Source organism: Myripristis murdjan, chromosome 21, assembly GCF_902150065.1.
Source record: "Myripristis murdjan chromosome 21, fMyrMur1.1, whole genome shotgun sequence".
Taxonomy (NCBI): Eukaryota; Metazoa; Chordata; class Actinopteri; order Holocentriformes; family Holocentridae; genus Myripristis; species Myripristis murdjan.
The window spans coordinates 22,563,940-22,585,096 of NC_044000.1; the positions used below are offsets into that span (position 1 = coordinate 22,563,940).

At 41.0% G+C, this 21,157-nt stretch overlaps 1 protein-coding gene across 5 annotated transcripts in view; it reads left to right on the forward strand.

The window, feature by feature from the left end:
* Positions 1 to 21,157, forward strand: part of usp9 (ubiquitin specific peptidase 9) — a 40,394-nt gene continuing 19,237 nt past the window's right edge. For 2 of the 5 annotated variants that reach the window (XM_030080054.1, XM_030080056.1), the window contains exons 1-18: positions 2 to 481; positions 5,143 to 5,411; positions 7,032 to 7,177; positions 7,702 to 7,781; positions 8,266 to 8,378; positions 11,011 to 11,229; positions 13,484 to 13,599; positions 13,750 to 14,001; positions 14,192 to 14,327; positions 14,449 to 14,601; positions 14,761 to 14,865; positions 15,058 to 15,264; positions 15,365 to 15,501; positions 16,063 to 16,196; positions 16,357 to 16,447; positions 19,594 to 19,707; positions 19,813 to 20,041; positions 20,914 to 21,009. In XM_030080054.1, the coding sequence (XP_029935914.1) occupies positions 5,310 to 5,411; positions 7,032 to 7,177; positions 7,702 to 7,781; positions 8,266 to 8,378; positions 11,011 to 11,229; positions 13,484 to 13,599; positions 13,750 to 14,001; positions 14,192 to 14,327; positions 14,449 to 14,601; positions 14,761 to 14,865; positions 15,058 to 15,264; positions 15,365 to 15,501; positions 16,063 to 16,196; positions 16,357 to 16,447; positions 19,594 to 19,707; positions 19,813 to 20,041; positions 20,914 to 21,009 (2,430 nt within the window). In that variant the 5' untranslated portion in view covers positions 2 to 481; positions 5,143 to 5,309. Of the gene's footprint in view, positions 482 to 536; positions 578 to 5,142; positions 5,412 to 7,031; positions 7,178 to 7,701; positions 7,782 to 8,265; positions 8,379 to 11,010; positions 11,230 to 13,483; positions 13,600 to 13,749; positions 14,002 to 14,191; positions 14,328 to 14,448; positions 14,602 to 14,760; positions 14,866 to 15,057; positions 15,265 to 15,364; positions 15,502 to 16,062; positions 16,197 to 16,356; positions 16,448 to 19,593; positions 20,042 to 20,913; positions 21,010 to 21,157 lie in introns of those variants that run through there. The other 3 variants (XM_030080055.1, XM_030080052.1, XM_030080053.1) reach the window with 3 other exon arrangements.

Here is a 21,157-nt window from a genome sequence, read left to right on the forward strand (position 1 = left end):
TTATCATAATTGTGAGGGTTTTTTTGTCCGTTCCGTTCAGCTGGTGCTCCGTTTACTGAGCTGTTCTCGGTTGTAGCGCAAAATTTGGCTCACAGACGACGTTGACCGCTGGAGTTCACATAGTCGTCTGGCTTGTTTTTGCTGAGCAACATTTGTGTGTCAGACTGCGCTTCCGCCATGTTGAAGTGATTCAAGTTGTGACTGACTGCTGGGGATCGAAGAAGTGACAAGCCCCAGAAATCGGACTAGAGATAGAGTTGGGGGGGCTGCTGCTGCCGCTACCGCCGCGCCGGTGACGCAGGAAAAACAACCGAAAGCAGACTTAAAAAAAACCCGTAGGAATTAGATCTTTCTGGTAACCTGTTTTGTCTCCTGCGAAACAGTCAGCGATATAGGCCACGTTTATGTAATATACGACGACACCATCGTTCAAGGCTGGACGTAGCCCGTGAATAGAGGGGGAAGTCCTATCAAATTCCTGGTGAGTTGTTAGCTAACTAGCTCGGTAGCCTGGCTGCTTACGGTTAGCTGGCTACCGCTAGCTCTCTTGGCGTCAGCTGGTGGTGGTGGATACCAGGTAACATTACGGCATTTGACTTGATCGTGCTAGTCAGCCTTTGACCGGGTTTCTCTCGTTAGCTTGTGTACATTGTACATTTATGTTCGCCGGGTTATGTCGATGTGGATTAAACTGCAATTCATGGTCTTAAACATTACAGGGTTAGCCAGACCCAGTTCGTTTCCCCCTACTGACAAAACTGAAGCCAAGCTAGCGTTAAGCTAAGTTAGCCAACCTCAAATGGTCCCTGACACTGTCTACAGACTGAGAAGGGAGAATTCCACCAAGCATTTCATGTTTACAAGTTGTCGAAATGCAGTTATTTAGCGGCAGTCTTACAACCAACCGTTGCTTGCATTTTATAGTTGGTAGCTCAAATAAAAAAATATCCTTCACTTTAATGGAGATTTAATCATCCGGGCCTCCAAGATCGCCTGATCAATTTGTTTTAGAAATAACTTTTAACAGTACACTCCTCAGTGCTCTGTGTTTAATTTCAGGAAATAGACGAGCCCCCTGTCACCAACAGACGTTTGACGTTATCTGTACTAGTTAGAATGATAACCAAGCTGACGAAACGGCAGGAAAGTACCGTTAAAGCTAACCACTGAGAGTCCGTGTTATAGATGGCAAATTACACGTTTTTCGAGTCATATCATTTAGCAGCTTGTCAAAATAATGGCTTGATGCAGTTTGGTGTTTTTTTTATTCACTCGCAAGCTAACGCTAACCTTAGCTAACGTTCCCTGTTCCTCTGGGTAACGCTAGCTCGTCGCTAACGTTGTTAGGACAATGCTCGCTGCAAATGGCGTTACAGCGCCATAGTTGCTTAACAATAACGCCAGGCAAAGTGAAGATGCAATTATTTCCATTAATAACAAATTATTTCCTTTGATTGTGCTTGTCAGCTGTATAGCAAACGTTGGCTATACAACTATATGTGAGGCCCGACCGAATGAAGAGGCCTGTGTGTGTGTGTGTGTGTGTGTGTGTGTGTGTGTGTGTGTGTGTGTGTGTGTGTGTGTGTGTGTGCTGGTGAAATGGGACGACGAGCTAAGGCCTTCATTGCTCTTCTGTCTGGGCGGATCGCCTTGCAAGCTAACATTAGCTACCGCAGCTAGTGGCAGGCGTTAACAAACTAAACCACCAGCTGTTTGTTAACGGCCCCAGCCTGTAACGACAGTTATGTCATATTGCCATTTACTTTTTTATGCACCAGTTGATAGGTTGGTCATCTGAATCTGAAAATACTACAAGCTAACATACGGAGATGACCGACTCAACAGTAGCTCATCTCAGATGCTTTTTTGTAATAACATTTCCCCTAAAAGCCGGTTCAGTCCAAAAGGCCGCAGTTGCACCCCTATATAATGTTGCAGCACCGCCTGTAGTAACAGCAGTAATCATATAGATGTCAGTTTCGGGCACCTTATCGGTTGGTTGATCATAAGGTTATCTTTTATGTGTCACGAAAGTAACCTATCTCCTCATTGAGGCGGTAGTTTCACCAATGGGGCCAATTATCCCAGCTCAGTGTTATGGCATTTCTTATTGATCATAGTAAATTTAGGAAGATTTTGTCAGAGTATACTCTAATGTCATTTGTAACCCTAATATCGGATGCTGAGCCAAATGTTGTCTATTGTCTGGCCACCTGCAGTATAGGAAATACACCAGTTTCATGACCCTTAAATATTCAACACAGTAACATATCAAGAAGACAGTATCAGTTTTGTTAGTGCTACCTCACTCACATCTCTCGAGAAATGGTTACCCATCAAAAATCAAATAGGTTATATTACTGCACCCATGTTACTCTGGTATAACACATGTACAGCTGCATGAGAGACACTTTGCCCAGCCTTTCACAGCCAGCTATTCCCCTCCAGGAGAGCAGACATGCAGCTGCTGTGGTTCTTAATGATGTTATTTATATATGGACATAGTCACAGTTTCATAGGTGTTTATTTGAATGCCAAACCTTAAATGTTTTGGACATTTTTAGTTTCCTTTGTGTACTATATTTGGGTGTGGAACAGGTCAGATGTTCTCTTTTGATTCTAGTTTGTATGCCTATTTCCATTAAATTGTTGTTATGGTAAACCTGGGCGAAACACTTACTGTAGCTAGGCGTTTTGATAGGGTGAGGGTGGGGCGCAGGGGGTAGATAAACAATGCTCATCATTATGGCTCATGGCCTCATGTGTCCTCTGGAGCTTGGTTTTACAAAGGGCCAAACTGCTTGCTGTGATTGTCAACTACTAAACTGTTCAGCTGTTTGCAAAGGAACAAGAATGTCTTGATGCCATTAGGTTACACTTTGGCTTTGTTGTTTTTCCATTTGAAAGACTTCTACATTTTTATTTATTGACAGCGTGTCTCTAAAACAGCAAGATGCCCACATACTTAACTGTGTGGCAAAACTACACTGCTGCCTGCTCCATATTTTGTGTATGTTGGGCCTCGAGGTCTGTCTGAAAAGTATAAAACAAAGAGATGAAAAATGACTGTCCTTCCTTGGTAGCTGATCCCGTGGTTGCTACAGGAAATGCCCACATTTTTTTTTTTTTTTTTTTTTTTTTTAAATCATCAAGTCATGGTCTCTTCCCTTTGTGGTGCCCTACACTTTACTGGTTGTGATCACATCAGTTGGGCAAAGTTTTATGGACTTGATGTAAGGCCAGTGTTATGACATCACCCCTTTCCACCTCAACTTGAGAAATTAGCATTGACTGTCAGCCAAAGTGAATGCTTTCACATTTTTTCTATTTGCATTTGTTTGCTGTGTATTGAAGGAGATAACCCCATATTTTGCACAGGTTTGGGGTTGGTAGATCTCAGATGTCTTATCTGCTGAAGAAAAGCTTTTGTTTGGATATTCTTCATTTTTATTGAAGCTTAGTCCTGATTACTTACCAAGTGGAATTGAGCTTCACTGATGGAGACTAAGTTTTCTTTTCTTTTTCTGGATTCATTTTTGCATTTTATTGACAATTCAGACAGGGATTTCTTGACATTACAGTAGGCAGAACATTATTATTATAACTTTAGTCGCATGTGGGGCCAATATTATCTCTTGTTTTGATGCAGTTGTCTTATTATTTTCCAATTGTCGTGGCTTTCCAGGAAATGGGAGATAAATGTGAATCATTAATTGTTGATTTAGTAGTATCAGACAACAGCTTTTCTTCTGCATATGAAGGCATGTGCTGATGTATGATCCCGAATGTCATAGCAGGCCTTGGCAGTTGAGAGTTGTGGCCAGGCGTAAAGATGACATCAATGTGTCATGATGATGGGCGTGAAATCTTAAGCTCTCCCTCTCTGTGGAAGTTAATGACATCAGTAGCTCTGGTGTCCAGATCATGAACTATAAAAAATAATGGTCACTCTAAGCTTATACATTGGTTGGATATCAGTAGGCTTTGCTCTGTGGTGCAGTATAGCAGAAATGCTTACTTCCTTATGAGCCATCTTTGTCTGATGTTTTTTTTTTTTTTTTTTTTTTTTTTTTTTAATTGAGCATCCGCAGTAACTGCTGTCCATCAAGTGTACACTTACAGGCCTGGTTTGAGTTTGTGCAGTAGTCCCTGTAAGGCTGAATGGGGGGAAAAAAGAACCTAATAATTTCTATATTTCTTGATATGTGTAATTTGTGGGGAGGGTGTAGAAGTGATACATTATGCAATATATCGCTAGGAAGCTTTCAAATGTTAATATGTTGCAGGAATTCAGAACATCCAGCAAAGGAAAATTATACTTGTTCCATAATACTATTTCTGAGGTGTCTGTTTGGACAGAAATATGAAATGCAAGCAGCTGTTAGGGAACCACATTTTGGGGTATTAAGATGCACCGTTCATTGTCTAACTGGTCTGGAGCAAAGCTGTTGTCAGCCACTGCACTGAAAGAGTGGATTGTTTCCATGTGGATGACAGCATTTTGTTATGTCTCATTTTCAGTGCTATCAGGGTTATTCCTCAAAATGTAGGCCTGGTATTTGCTCGTTGAAGTATTTGAATGCAAAATTTTTCTGATTGAAGCAGAGCTATGACTCACTTTTAGGCCATATGGCATAGGCTAAGACTGCCTCAAAAAGCATGTATTTATGTGCAGGACATGTTGTTGATTAGACAGTCAAGTGCCACTGCCAAGTGCTGAATTGGCAGGCTATATCATGTTTCCCTGATCGTCATACTGACATTTAGCTAGGCTATGCCAGCTGATCTGATGGGAATCAGCCTAGTGTCAGCTATCTAGAGATGGTGGGACAGGTTTTGGGGACCTCTTCCCTAGTGTCTTTTTATCAGGGTGGTAATCCTTATAAGTCTCACCTCTGCACATAGTCCATAACACATCCATTTGTTCACCGAACACAGAGGTCTTGGCAGGTAGCTGATGAAGGAAAATAGTAAACGATTAAGTCCAGACCAGCTTTCAGATATAGTTGGTTTCAATGATTGTTTTCAGCCCCAAAGTGACTTGCTGCAAGATTTTGTCCATCTGTTAGCCCATTAGTGTGTTGCACATAAACTAGCCAGTACACTGATAAAGCTGACCTTTACCCCTCTTCCCTGCTCCAGGTTATGCAATGGTCTCAGCGGCCCATCCAGATCTCCAGGTGCTTGTGTCCCTCTCTCTCGTGTTCGGGCTCTCATCCCTCTGCTCTACAGCTGAGGCGGCTGTGATTTCACTCCTGGCCAGTGCTCCCTAAGAGGCCAAGATTGCCAAGATCTGCCCTGTGGCGAGCATGACGGCCACCACGCGTGGCTCTCCGGTGGGGGGCAATGACAGTCAGGGCCAGGGCCAGGCACCCGACGCCCAGAGCCAGCCCCCGCTGCCACAGAACCAGGTCAGCATCGTCTTGTTAGCCAATATTGAACATCAGACCTTTCCTCGCTCTCCTCTCTGTCCCCTGGCTTCATCTTGTTAGCCAATACTGAACATCAGACCTTTCCTCGCTCTCCTCTCTGTCCTCTGGCTTCATCACTCTGCCAGCTGCACTGTCTGTATGGGCTCTTCACCTTCACATGCTCATCCTCCTTTGTGTCCACAGTACCCCCACCCTACTTTGTCCTTCATACTCTGTATTCTTGATCTTTTCCCCTCCCTGCTGCTCCTTTTCCCCTTCTCTGTTCTATTCTATTTTATATATCTGTGTATTACAGTGTGTTACTGCATCAGTGGCCAGAGAGCAATGCCATCCGCACCCCAGCTGCAATAGACATATGTAATTAAAATAACCTGTAGAGGTAGGAGGAGATGGAATGGTGTGTGTCTTTATGTGACTCTCTGCGGGAGTCCAGCCACTGCAGCAGTTCTTTTTTTTCCCCTCATTCAACAGCTAGTGCTCATACCTAACCACACACAGATGCCCAAGGGGAAGAAAAGGGAGGGAGGGAGCGGAAAACAGAGAGAGAGTGTGTGAAGGCGAGGCATCAATGAACAGAGCCTCCTGAGTGATGGATAAAGGATATGTGTGTGTGTGTGTCTTTGTGCGTGTGCATGTGCAGGCCTCTGTTGGTTAGAGATGAGCAGCGCTGAGACGTGAGAGGCAAGCTGCCTATGTAGGTCAGCCAAGCAGAAGGAGCCTTCTCCACACACCCCCACATTTCACATTTCGCAAGTTATGCATCTCTCTCTCTCTCTCTCTCTCACTCTCTCTCTCCCACTTTCTTTCTGCTGCCATCTTTCTGCCTCTTTCTATCTCTCTCTGTCTCTCTTACTCTCTCTCATACACACACAACTGCTGACGCCATCACCGTCGCTCATACACAGCCATTAACTCAAGCAAGGAATCAAGGAAAGAATGGGAACACTGGGCTTTCAACAAATATGCTCAGAAATGCATATTATCAGTCTAAAATCCTTTCTTTCTTGCTTTCTTTCTTCCTTGCTTCCGTCTTTCCTCCTTTCCTTCCTTAGATATCTATTGACAGTGCCCCAACATACATACACCCACAGACCCCCACTTTTATACTTCCTAACACAAGCACGTCAACCCACACACACTTTGCCTTGTACTGTCTCAGCTTCCTCTAGGGAGATGGGGATGAACAGAATATTACTTGGTATGCCAAATAACACTGGGATATGATGACTTGATGGCTTTGTTTAATGGTCTTTCCTCAGAGACACCTGCCTTTGCTCTTTGGACAGACATACAACACCCTGCCACACACACACACACCCACACAGGTTTGATGACAGCTCAGTAATGCTGTATTTTTGTGATGCGTTATCCTCACAATATCCTTGACAATAAAAGTACTGAAGTGTCAAATCTGGTCTAAGGTGTAGCTTGGCTTGATTGGATACATCTTGGTGTTTTGTGTAATATTATGACACATGGTCTGTCTCACACAGAACTGTTGGGGCATATTTGGTTGTTTGTCTACCTTAACAGACACACACACACATAGGGCAATAGAGTACCCTGTGCATCTATGACTCTCATCTATGGTTATTCCAGACATCGTCTCCTAACTCATCCAATGAGAACTCTCCAGTAAGCCCACAAGATGAGCAGGGCCAGGGGGATGGGCCTCCTCAGCTGGAAGAGGAGGAGCCAGCCTTCCCTCACACTGACCTGGCTAAACTGGATGACATGATCAACAGGTGCATACAGTATATACACACAACATAGTTCAACCACAATATACAGGGTGTCCATAAAGTCTCTTTACAATTTACAAAATTTATTACAAAAGCAAATGAATAGACAAATCTGTGGAAATTATTACAAAATGAGGAGTAGATATTGAAGTGTTTTTTGCCTCATTTAATACACCTTTATATGGGCACCATTAGTTACACGAAGCACATCAAGACGGTACTCGATTTCTTGCCATGTTTGCTGTAGCATAGCCTCATCAGTGGTGGCAATGGCATCAGTGACTTTTGCTTCAGGTCGTTGATGTCCCATATCTTTGTTCGATACTTGATATCTACACGAAAAACTTTGATAACCACTGAGTACATAGAACAAATCTGATTAACATATCTCATCAATTGCTTTTGTAATAGATTTTTTAAATTGTAAAGAGACTTTGTGGACACCCTGTACAACTGTAACTGAGGCTTCTTTTGTATGCCAGCATGTGTCTTTCTCAGCGTTCATGAGGATATTTGTTTTCTCCCAGGCCCCGTTGGGTTGTTCCAGTTTTGCCAAAAGGAGAGTTGGAAGTCCTTCTGGAAGCTGCTATAGATCTTAGTAAAAGAGGTAGGAATGGAAAGAACGCTCTGTTGTTTTCTTAAAGATGTGTGCATTGTGCTCTACACCCTGTACTCTCATTTGGTCTAATTCAATCCTAATACTTTTTCCAGCAAGATCCAAGAATACCTTTTCCATTAGATTATGAAGTTATGCATCTCTAGTGATGAAGGAAATTGATCACACATGTCAAAGGGGAAACGACTCAGAGAGGCTAGTTAATATAGTGCTGATGATCATGATCGCAATTTATTTGACAATGATATTTATCAAAAATATGCTGTAGTTTCTTTTTAAAATTCTCAAGAGTTGTATGAAGTTCTTTGATTTTTAGTTATGAACACTCATACATCCCTACTTAAACAAATATAAAACATCTCCACAGTAAGATGCCATTTACAGATTGCTGGATGTCGTCATTAACGTCTGTTTCATTTAACTTTTCACAGCATTTATATGAATGGCATGTCTGAATGGTCTCTTTCCTTTGCAGGACTGGATGTAAAGTGTGAGGCGTGCCAGAGGTTTTTCCGAGATGGTCTAACCATCTCCTTCACTAAGATCCTGACAGATGAGGCAGTCAGTGGCTGGAAGTTTGAAATTCATGTGAGCCTCCTCATATCTGTTCTATTGCTTGGCACTTTTCAGGGACACTAGCTAGTGTGTGCCAAGGAACCAAAGTAACAGCTTAGCATCCAAGGCTTTTGAGCAATAGTTTAATCCCTTAAAGGAAATGAAATGATCCAAACATGTTGTTTCTGTCAATTGTTCTATGTGAGATGCTTACTATTGTGGACATAAATATACTGTACCTATACTGTACCTATTTTCTTCTTATTTTCTTATTATTTTGTAAAGGATACATATTACTAGTAAACATTCTGCTCTGATAAACAATGACAGTGTGATGGATTTAACCCCCCTTCAATTTCCGTAGAGCACATCTACTCTACATTAGTTCTGCTGAAAGGGATCAGAGTTTGCCTTTCAAGTTCAAAGAATTCTGTTTGTCAGATGGCATAATTTTGCCTAGTTGAAATGTATAGTATAGGTGGAATATGGGGCTCAGCAATGTCTTCTTCATAACCATATCTTTCCTTTGCATTGACAACTTGGTTGACTTTGTTATCTCAGGTGGATGTATTTTTTGCTCAAGCCGAGTCTTGCCGGCAAATCGAGTTTTCTATTTGACTTTCTCAGAGCTGAGGGAAGGAGGCGATGCCAGGGGTGATCAATGATCTTTTCATTTAAAGTACGCAGGTTGGCTATTGTGTTAGCTTCAAGAGATTGATCTGTGAAACCTTTTCACAGTAAAACAACATGTCAGACAAGGACACAAAGGGCATAAAAGAATTAGAATATTTTTATTTCTCTTATCTTGTTGCCTTATTTATACTGATTTTGAGTAGCTATACATTTTTATCTTGTGTTATTCCTAGACATGACATAAGATTGTGGATTTAAGGTATTTCATGCTCCACAACTGCTCTGATTTGTCTCAAATCCAAAAAAGTGTTTTAGAAGGAACAAGATAGTTGTAAGCGGTACGTCTGAAGTCTCTCTGGATAGCTCTGATAAGTCAGTACCATACTGGATACCTGTCTGGTTCCTTCTGGTCTGTGTACCATACAGTAAGAGGGCAGGGAACGCAGTGTACATGTGGCTATAAAATGATGTGTGGTTAAATGTCTGGTAAATTGTTTTTCCATAGATGTACATTTTTGTTATCAACTGTTTGGTAGATTTTATCCACTAATAAAATGTAGAGTTAGTTAGCTTACTTTTATTGGCTTTGTACCCTGTGATGAAACCTTAGTCACTATTGATCAGATTTTGCTAAATTTAGAAATGATATATTTCAGCGGTGTTGCAGCTTCAGGATAAAGCTTATAGATCTAACGGGGGGGAGTACATTATTCATTCTTCCATCTTACGCATATTGGCCCTTTTCCACTGCATGGTACCAGTGCCACTCAACTCTACTTGCTTTTTTGTATTTTCATTGAGCAAATGTTTTGGAGATAATACCTGGTAGCTTTTGTCTCAACCTTTGTTGAAGTTACAAACGAGTTGAGCAGATATTAAAATGACACGTGAAAATGCTGGAGACCACTGATTGGTTAAAGAGCAATTGAACAGCTGTGTGTACAACCAGGAGAGTAAGACTCAGGCAACTTGCATTGACTTGCATTTGAACATTTTTTTTCAGTGAGTCTCTTAGTTACACTAATTTTGTTCATTTGAAGCAGCCATTTCGAGTTGTTTGGTACGAGGCAATTATCTTATGGGGTTGTCTGTAGGCCTTCACGTTTGTACTGTTCTTGTGAACACGATATCTTAGGAATGCCTTGACGGGACTTTTTTAAACTTGGCAAAAATGTCCACTTGGACTCAAGGATGCGCTGATTAGATTTTGGTGGTCAGAGGTCATAGGTCAGGGTCACTGTGACTTCATAATAGTCTGCAAAAAAAGACTTTTCTGGCCATTATTCAACACCATAACTCAGCATTTTCACTTCACTTCCTCTCCCTGGATGACAATCAGGACAGGGGGCCTCCTGTTCCTCTGGTAGTCCACCACAAGCTCATTGGTTTTTGCTGATACTGAGCTTTGCACCATGTGACGAAGCTCTCTATCAGTCCTCTGTACTCCTGTAAAAAAAAAATAGTCTCAAAGTGAAGACAGCAGTCTCTCACCAAAAAATACACTTAAGCTAGCTTTAAGTTAAGTTAAGCTTTAAGTTAGCTTTTCTTAAATTCCTTCAAAATCTTCTCTACAAATATTATGATTCTGGACAGACATGGATATAAATTGCAACCTGCCAGTTTTACAGAGGCATACAACTGTGAGGCAATAATTCTGGTTTGAAAATAAAACGCATATGCAGGGCACTGGTAGAGAAGGGAGGAAAAACTAGTCAACACGCCCCTAATGACCGGTGGGACTTCGCTTTGATTGGGTTCTATCTGCGATGGAAAATGAAATCCAGAAAGGTAGAGTGGAGTTGAGTCAAGCCGGTACCATGCAGGGGAAATATTGTTAGTAAGTGGCCCAGAAGGAGATGAGCATTTGCTGGGGGTAATCTGTTTATTGTTGCTTTGTAATGGATTTTTATGGATTTCTGGTTACTGTTAGTGTAAACAGAGGTAAATGAGCACCTAAAATATACTGTATATGCAGCGTATATATAAATAACATACTGCTGTTTTGTCTCTCCCTTTTACCCTGTTTTCACAGAGGTGTATCATCAACAACACACACCGTCTGGTGGAGCTGTGTGTGGCCAAGCTCTCTCAGGACTGGTTCCCTCTACTGGAGCTGCTGGCCATGGCCACTAACCCCCACTGCAAGTTCCACATCTACAACGGCACACGGCCCTCTGAGACCGTCCCCGCCGGGGCCCAACTGGCTGACGATGAGCTCTTCGCCCGCCCCCCGGACCCTCGTTCACCAAAGGTGAATTACCACTGCCACAGCTGACATTTTCTTAAAACTGGAGTTATTGCTTGGCACAATGTTCAGCAGATTTTTTTTTACCCTCTAGGAATTGTACCACACATTCTTCCAGACACAACAGGAATCTGCTCCACCAAGACTTATGCATGCATTGAACAAATCTTGGTGGAGTATATTCCTGTGCATGGACTTAATGTTTTGAATTTTACTTGAATTATCTTTGTCCAGTATGAGATATACTCGAACCTGTCTGTCACTACTTAAATTATTTGGGCACAACAACTCCATTTATTTTGTTAAGAGTTGTCTCCTTTACATTTTTTAGTCATTCTGACCAGTTGTGTTTTTATTGGTTATATCTTTGTGTAGATTGAGTAAGCATAGTCATAACCTCAAAGAAAAACCTCCCATTTACATTTTTCTTACTCATAAGTGATCCTCTTGCTTTGTACCATAAATGAATGATATATTCTGTAATCAAATGAGACCTGAAATAGATCCTAAACAATCTTGATTCTAGGTGATAGGTGAAATTACTTTTTAAATATTTCTGTGTAGTAGGACTTCATATCTAGGCTTGTAGAAGATAAAATATCGTCTTTGGATGCTGTACAGGTTACAGCATTTTGCCGCTGCCATTGCCATAGGAACCGCTATGCAGAAAACAGGCTGTTTTCTTCCTCCAGAAGCCAGTTGGCCTGTCTTTCTTTCAGTTGGACTGAATCCATAGAGTGTGGAGCTTCAGTCTGGCCTTGCCCTAAGGGCCCCCATGAAACAAAGAGAATCCCTTACTACACTGGATTGATAATGAAAAATATGGAAATCAAATAAAAGTCCACAAATCAAACATTTAGCGGTTGTGTCAGAATGCTCAGTGTAAAAAAGAGAAGGAGGCGATGCCAGAGAATAACAGTTTACAATGAAAGCATGATGAATGCAGCGTGGGCATGAGGTCAATATGAACAGTACTGCAGCATTGCTTGCTTGTCTGCCTCTGTTGGCACTGGTCCAGTACTACTTAGGGCTCCACTGTGCAACTATTTAGTCAGATTTTTGCTACTGTTCTTTTTTGACTTGTGTCACAATCTAGCCTGTCTTGTAACCCAGATTCATAATTTAGCTCAAGTATTGCAAAAGTAAGATTTTATGGTTCACATTAGCTGTTGAGAAGCAGTTTATGTTTTGTCCTTGTAGGAATGGCAGAGCTGTTTTCAGTGTCTCTCCTTTGCTCTGTCTCTCATATCTTGTTAATGCCATGGATATCTTTCTCACTTGGCAGTCAGTGTCCTTGTAAATGCATTAATGCAGTCCAATCTGGTTACACATGAAATTGCCTATTGGATAGACTAATTGTGGGAAGGAGCAGAAAACATTTACTTCAGTTATCTGTCAGGCGTGAAGTTAGGAACACAAAGCAAGAAAATGGTTGTTTCTCCATAGAAGTGGAAAGCAGCTCTATCAGCGTGAAATCTCATTTGGGAAAAACTGTTTAAATTGCTTAAGAACTATTAACTTTTCAGTAGTTATGTGGCCTGTTTGCTAATGTGCTTCTAAATGTGTAGTACTGTGGATTCATTGTGGCATATTATTACTTGAACAAAGCTTGAAACTGAACCAGTTAATAGCAAAGAATGACATTTTTTTGTAGGTGATTGGTGGACTGCTCACTTAATAGACATAAAGCCACCCTGTTTTTGTCAGCTTTTGTGCTGTTTTGTTTGCTGTTTTTTTTTTTTGTTTTGTTTTGTTTGTTTGTTTGTTTGTTTTTTAACAACACCTAATTATTTGTCAATTGTAATATCAGGGACATGATTTTGATAGATTGACCTGAATTATGTATTGTAGCCTCAATGTGAAATGGGTTCACTTGTCTACCTGTCATATAGAACAAGCCAATAATGTTTTGGTTCTGTGTGCTGTCCAGCTGATAGAAAATAAAATTTAACTTATTGTTTCAGACATTCTTAAATTCTAATACTTTGTAACTTGTATTTGACTTGATCTCAATTGTCTATAATGGATTTACTTATTGTTTTTTTCACCACATTTTATAGCTTCTGATGAGTGAAACATGAACACTCCTTTGTGTCAAGAATGAAATGCTGTGTAAAGACTGAACCCCAGGCTTTTTGTTACTACTTAGGCATGGAAAAGCTCAAGTCCTAAAACATCTTGTAAACCCAACTCTCAGTAAGCAGATGAAAGGAAACTGTGTCTTAATTTGTTTTCTGCTCTCTTGCTATCCTATTCACAGGGCTGGCTGGTGGACTTAATAAACAAATTTGGCACGTTAAACGGGTTTCAAATGCTGCACGATCGCTTCATGAGTGGCCAAGCACTGAACGTCCAGATCATCGCTGCACTTATCAAGTGAGACTGTTGAGACAGTAGGGCTGTGTGACATTATACACAGTGTCAAAGTGCTTCACTTAAATTTTATATTGTAGCAGAGTTCTCTTTGTGTAGTTGCTTTGTCTTTATGAGTTCTTATCATCTGACTCTGTGTTTTGTGCCTTACAGGCCTTTTGGCCAGTGTTACGAGTTCCTCACGTTGCACACAGTGAAGAAGTACTTCCTCCCAGTCATCGAGATGGTTCCCCAGTTTCTGGAGAATCTCACAGATGAGGAGCTAAAGAAAGAGGCCAAGAATGAAGCCAAAAATGACGCACTGTCCATGATAATCAAGTCCCTGAAGAACTTGGCTTCTCGTGTCCCAGGGCAGGAGGAGACGGTGAAGAATTTAGAGATTTTTAGGTTAAAAATGATTCTTAGGTGAGTATCAACCAAATGATCATGTCTTTTATGTAGATCCATTCATTCAGTTAACCTTTCATTGCAACTATTTGGTAAATGCTTTTGAAAACATTTGTCACTTAAATAGGTGTTTAAGAATAAAAATATTAATAGATTTATATGACAGGTTAGTTGAATAGTTTAATAAGTCATGTTCTTTCATCCCCAGGTTATTGCAAATTTCTTCTTTTAATGGCAAAATGAATGCACTAAATGAAGTAAACAAGGTGATCTCCAGTGTGTCCTACTACACTCATCGGCATAACCCTGAAGAGGAGGAGTGGCTTACTGCTGAGCGCATGGCGGTAAGCTGACCCGTCTACCTCTCTACTTCTATTATGATGACAGTTGTGCTCCTTGTCTCCTCATTCACTTTTCTCAACCCCAATCTAATTTTCTTTTCTGCCTCCCCCTGTCCTATTTCAGGAGTGGATCCAGCAAAACCACATCCTGTCCATTGTACTGAGGGACAGTCTGCACCAGCCACAGTATGTCGAGAAACTGGAGAAGATCCTTCGCTTCGTCATCAAGGAGAAAGCTCTTACCATGCAGGATCTGGACAACATCTGGGCTGCACAGGTACACTGAGTACACATCTTGACTGAGGATTTTCCATGGAATTATCACTTTAAAACACCACATCCAGAGTCTTGGACTGTTGCAGTGCTCTTGAGGTAGTTTTATGGTAGTTACATGTTTAACCAAACAATGGTGTTATTGACTCTGTCTTACTTTCAGGCTGGTAAGCATGAGGCCATTGTGAAGAATGTCCATGACCTCCTGGCCAAACTGGCATGGGACTTCTCACCTGAGCAGCTTGACCACCTCTTTGACTGCTTCAAGGTGAGCAGGCATCACATTACTCACTGAGTCATAGATTATAAAAGGTTTTAGATGCAGTTATAGTGGACACAAGATGTTGGCAGTGGGTACTGGTTCCTTCACCGTATCAATCACAGTGCAATTATGTAATATACCGCAAGCACGAGGTATCTACTTCCCTGACCTGTGGACTTGGGTGTCCTCCTGGTACAGGCAAGCTGGACCAACGCCAGCAAGAAGCAGCGTGAGAAACTGCTGGAGCTGATCAGGCGCCTGGCTGAGGATGATAAGGACGGTGTAATGGCCCACAAGGTCCTCAACCTGCTGTGGAACCTGGCACACAGTGATGATGTGCCTGTTGACATCATGGACCAGGCTCTTAGCGCTCACATCAAGATACTGGATTACAGCTGCTCACAGGTATATCTTGGGGTGTTTTTGGCATGTATGTTTGGAGAGCAAGTGGCAGGGCTGCATTCATCCTCTTAAATACTGAAAATGTGTTTTTGATTGTCCACAGGACAGAGATACGCAGAAGATCCAGTGGATAGATCGTTTTATAGAGGAACTACGAACCAACGACAAATGGGTGATCCCTGCTCTGAAACAGATCAGAGAAATCTGTAGCCTGTTTGGAGAAGCCCCACAGAACCTTAGGTAATATCATGATAGAAAACGTAACTAATTTTACAGCTAGATGAGGAAATTAACAAAGGAGATGCAGAATTCAGAGGATATGGTTTTGACAAAAAAGCAGAAATGCATATAGGATGGGGAAGATCATTGTGTTGTTTTGAAACAGTAAATTTGATATTGCTGTAAATGTTCAGTGTATTCTGGTGTGTGTGTGTGTGTGTGGCTGAAAATTGTGTTTTTGTACATATTTGTGCATACTCTGAAAAGCAGCAGAATCTTCATTTTTCACATATTTGACCCATTGGAGCCACCAGCATTTAATCACATTTGCAGAGGAGCTGAAGCATGCCAGCTCTTAATAAACTGCCATCTTTGTCAACAGTCTTTCTGAATGGCCTTGCTATGCAGTTTCACCTTGTACACCAGCACAAGACAGATTTGGGTTTTTACTTCTGTGACTCATCCCAGTGCACCAATGAACAATCACACATCCACATACAAATTGATTTAGGGGCACAATTTGAGAGGTTATCCTAGGGTTATACCTGTTATCCACCATCCTGTCTGCTTTTCTGTCTCTAGTCAAACCCAGAGGAGTCCTCATGTCTTCTATCGCCATGACCTGATCAACCAGCTGCAGCATAACCATGCTTTGGTCACCCTGGTGGCTGAGAACCTCTCTGCCTACATGGAGACCATGAGGCAGTTCTCTAAAGGTACACTGTTAGGGCCAGAGACAGTGTCGCATATTATTTAGACATTTCAAGATCCACCTGGAATTCAATGCTTTTCATTTTTCTATTAGTTTGATTGATTGTTGAAAGTGATGATGAAAGTTTGATTGATTGATTCGTATGTGTGTCTTTGGTTTTACAGCAGAACAGGCCGAGTTTGACCCCCAGACGGTGAGGCCAGGGAGCCGCTACAGCCATGTTCAGGAAGTACAGGAACGACTCAACTTCCTTAGGTTCGTCATGTCCATACCTGTCTTACACTAAAATGCATTCAGTTAAGCAAAGGCGTCATGGTTAACTAGGCATGGAGAAAGATTTAGTGAACTGAAATATAATACCCTTAGTAAACATGAATTATTTATTCTGTGCAATTGTAGTCTCATAATTATTACTTTAATTTAAGTGAAGTGAGGTAAGAATCCTCTCCTAATTTTTAGGCTCGAATCAATTATTAATACATTGTCAGTGCATTACAATTAAGCCTATGTGATTAAGGCAATTCTAGTCATTTTGTAAACAAAACAAGCTCTGTCAATAGACTGAATACTGGCTTGATAGCTAAATTAACGTAAAGTTAAAAAAAATTAAATAAAATTATACATCTTCTGAAGAAAATTTAAGTATGCTTGCTTCAACTCTAAGCACTACTGTAGTAGTTGAAGGTGTTTGAAGTACTTGACATTAATACATGTTGTAGTTGTAGTAGGAGTATTAGAGGAGTTCAGGTACTTGAAATAATACTGAATGTTGTCCTAGTTGAAATACAATACGTATTTGAGTGGAATATAACTTGAGGATAAAAAAAAAAAAAACACTAAATATTTCACTTGAGTGGACTATTAAATGTACAAGAAGTGAACAAAACAACACCTAAAGAAATTTTATGTAATTGCAGTAACATTTGCAAGGAATACAGAGAAAGAGAGAGGCAGCAGACAGACTGACAGAGGCATCTCTGTTCAGAGAGTGAGAGAGAGAAAGAACAAGGGGAATGAGAGTGAGAATTATAGGCAGTTGTTTTGAAATGAAATAGCAGGTAAACAGGTGTTTCTATTAACATTAATTAAGGTTCTGCTGCTCCTGTCAGAGTAGCTGCTGTGAAAAAGTGTATAGGCAGAAATGTGTGTGTGAGAGAGAGAGTGAGAGAGAGACAGACCTGTAAAATGGCTGAGAGGTCAAGGGATAGATCTTAGTTTGAAGAATACAACAAATATAGGTGTCACTGAGATAACTATATAAATGGTCAGAGGAGACATAACTGAACATTGTTGTGATTTTATGTGTATATATGTTGAAAATGTTGGAACAGCTTTAAAACATGCAGTAGGAAACGTGTGACAAAACTGTAGACTGACTGCTTAGTATGCTGAAAATGGCATGAGCTGAAACAAAAAATCCTCAGTGTTTTTATTGTAAAAAAAAAAAAAAGAAGTGTTGGTTTGAAATTGTAGGTGGCTTTAACAGAAAAATAACAGCTCAGTTGGTTAAAATCGCTGAGCTAACCACTCCAGACAGACACATTACACACCCATTATAATCTTTAGAAGCCTCATAAAACTTTAACTGATTTCTGGGGGAATACATAAATAAAATAAAAAAGATAATAAAAAAAAGTTGTTTTCAACTGAGCAGGTCAGCACAATTTGGATTTTACCAAAGTTTGAAATACTTCCACTATTTTAAATTAGCTGAAGAAGGACTTAAAATAGTTGAAGCATTACTTGATGCTGAAGAAGACTGAATCGGTTATTGAAATATTTCAGACAGTAGGTAAGGTAATTGAAACAGTAGTTTTAGCTTAGTAATTTGAATATTTGATGCTTAAACAATTTAATGCCTGTATTTATGCCTGTGTGAGAGGGAGGGGGAGAAGGAGAGAGAGAGAGAGAGGCAGAATTGAGAGGAATGCGAATGAAAGTTTCAGACCGTTTTCACAGCAGCTGTTTAGAAATGATATGGCAGGTAAACACAGGTGTTACTAATAACATTAATTAAGATTCTGCCGCTGATGATGTGAAATGACTGCTGTGGAAAAGTCTAGATGAGGGCTCTTCAATTAGAAACAAATTTTTGAACCAGGAAATGGAGATGGGCCAGATTAATGTAGCAAAAAATAGCAACGTTGTATTGTTTCACTTTTCAAAAAAAAAAAAAAAAGAAAACATTTTTTTTAATCACATCTGACCCAGACACATCACAAAGTGCAGAAACAGAATAAAAAAGAGCTATCAGTGCACAGAGTATCTCCCACCCTGCCTCCTCTCTCTCTCTCTCTCTCTCTCTCTCTCTCTCACTCTCTCTCTCACACTCTCTCTCTCTCTCACTCTCTCTCTCTCTCTCTTCCTCTCTCTCTCTCTCTCTCTCTCTCTCTCTCTCACTCACACACACACACACACACACACACACAACTGCACCAGAGTAATATGGCTCTTATTGTGAGATGCAATCAAACTCTACCTTTGCGTCCTTCTCCTGTGATCCCAAGGGAAAGTTTGTCCAGAAGGTTGGGCATTTCTCAATGTGGTGCCTCCAGATAGTAGTGGAATTTAAACACATTGATTTAGCTTTTGGAAAGGGTGGTAAAATAAACTGTCAGTTTTCACTGTCAATTTTTACATTTCAGGGTTTCCAAAGACATATTTTCTGTAGAGCTCTTGCCTGCTTGTGACTGTCAACAGCCAGATGTTTTGAAAATCTACTAGGCGTGGATAGAATTGCCTGCCATGAGAAAATGTTTGTTTTTGAAAGATATCCTAATGTTTCTCCCACTGTTTTTTTTTTTTTTTTATTAATAGGAATTGTGTAGCCTAAATAGTTACAGCATTATCAGTGGAGTCTAAAATGCTTAAGGAAATGCGAAAAATGTCTGGCTCATCTACATTTCCTGGTTTCAGAATCAGGCCCGATTGAATTTGTAATTAAAGAGCCCTGGCTCACAGATGAACATTTTAAAGTTTGAATGGTGTCAAGAGCTGGAATGCTTCAAAGGTTAGAGGAGAGCAAAAATTTGGCCAGTGAAGCAAGCACACCAACCATGGCCATCTTACAAAAAAAATTATTTCAAGCATTACACAGTTATGTGTGTGTGGTTGATTAAGAAAGTATTTCTGTTAACTATTTAGCCAGTGTTGTGACCCTCAGACTTTATTGTTCGGAAAATATGCCGATTCTCCATCTCCTGCAGCTCCCCTAGTTCCTGCATCCATGCTTAAAATTCTTTTTTTTGTGATGCTTTTGCCTGGCAGGGGGCCAAATCGGGCCCGGTTGCCCACAGGATACACTGGCAGAAAAGAAGATACACTGTTAAGATTTCTTGACTGTGACAGTGATTTAATACGTGTGTTTGTGTCTGATATTTTTTTAAATTTTCTTTTGCCAGGTTCCTGCTGAAGGATGGCCAGTTGTGGCTGTGTGCCCCCCAGGCCAAGCAGATCTGGAAGTGTCTAGCAGAGAATGCAGTATTTCTCTGTGACCGCGAGGCTTGCTTCAAGTGGTACTGTCTGATTTGTCTGTCTGCTCATTGTATTCGCTGCCATACATTGTCAGTTTATCAATTCTGTCCACTCTTTGGTCTTAAATGCTGTTTGCTTGCCAACAGGTACTCCAAGCTCATGGGGGATGAGCCAGACCTGGACCCAGACATCAACAAGGACTTCTTTGAGAACAACGTTCTGCAGTTGGACCCATCACTTCTGACGGAGAACGGCATGAAGTGCTTTGAGAGGTTCTTCAAGGCCGTCAACTGCAGGGAGGGCAAGCTGGTAGCCAAGCGGAGGGCCTATATGATGGATGACCTAGAGCTAATAGGCCTGGACTACCTCTGGAGGGTAAGCATATTGATTGATTGTAACTTCTGGCACTGACACTTGTTGTATGACCTGGTCATCTTAAACTTATGATTTGATGTTACTTTTAATTTGATGTTAGTGGCACTATGAGAAGAAATGTATCAGTGATTATATGGGGGCAGTAATACTGAAATTGGTCAGTTGCATTTGGTGTCCTGTCATCTGTTTCAAAACTTTGGTAAGCAACAGTCAGTGGTTCGGTTCTTCTTACACTATTTGCTCTGATATCAGGCATAAATTGGTTGTGGTGTGAACAAGAGATGGTCTGCTCTCCCTCACAAACGTACCCCTCACAACAGAGCCTTGAGCTAGGAACTAAATCACCAACAGAGGAGGAGTTGTTCAGTGGCCAAAAGTATGACTGTGGATGTTCCGGGCAGTGTGTGTTTTTTGTGAGATCCCCTGTTCCCCTGCAACCAGGGGAACAGGGTTAAAGCTGTGGCTTTAAATAAGAGGGTTTTTTTTCTAACTTCTTGATCAAGTTGCCTTCTTCAGTATGGTTAAAACAAAAAAAAATGTTTCTCGTTGCCTTGTCTGTATATTATAAACTCATAAACCATAAGTGCAGCTGAAGTTATGAATAATTTTATTACTGTGTTATTAACCCTGTTTACATCTCTAGTTTCACATCATTTTGCTGTTGACCAGTGTAGTGTGAGAGGAAGACCTGACACGCTTTTGTGCCTTGCTTCCCTCTTATGCCCAGAGTGGCTAATGATGAAGCTCTAGATGATGAGTCATTGAGAATCACTTGAGTCAGGTGAAGCTCTAAATATGACGAGAGTGCTAGTGGGCAGCACCAAAAAATGATATTGATATTGCTGTTCCTGTTGTTTCCTCCTCCCTCGCAGGTGGTCATTCAAGGAAGTGATGACATCGCCAGCAGAGCCATAGACTTGCTGAAAGAGATCTACACCAACCTTGGACCAAAATTACAAGTCAATCAGGTGCATGGAGTGATTTGGCTCAGTCTGAGCTAGAGTTTCATCTGTTGACTTCTGCCATTCTGTTATCCCAGTGTTCAGGCAGTATATTTCTGTGAAATGATGGAACATTTATAGCAGTCAATTCAAACTGAAACCTCCATTCTGTGAG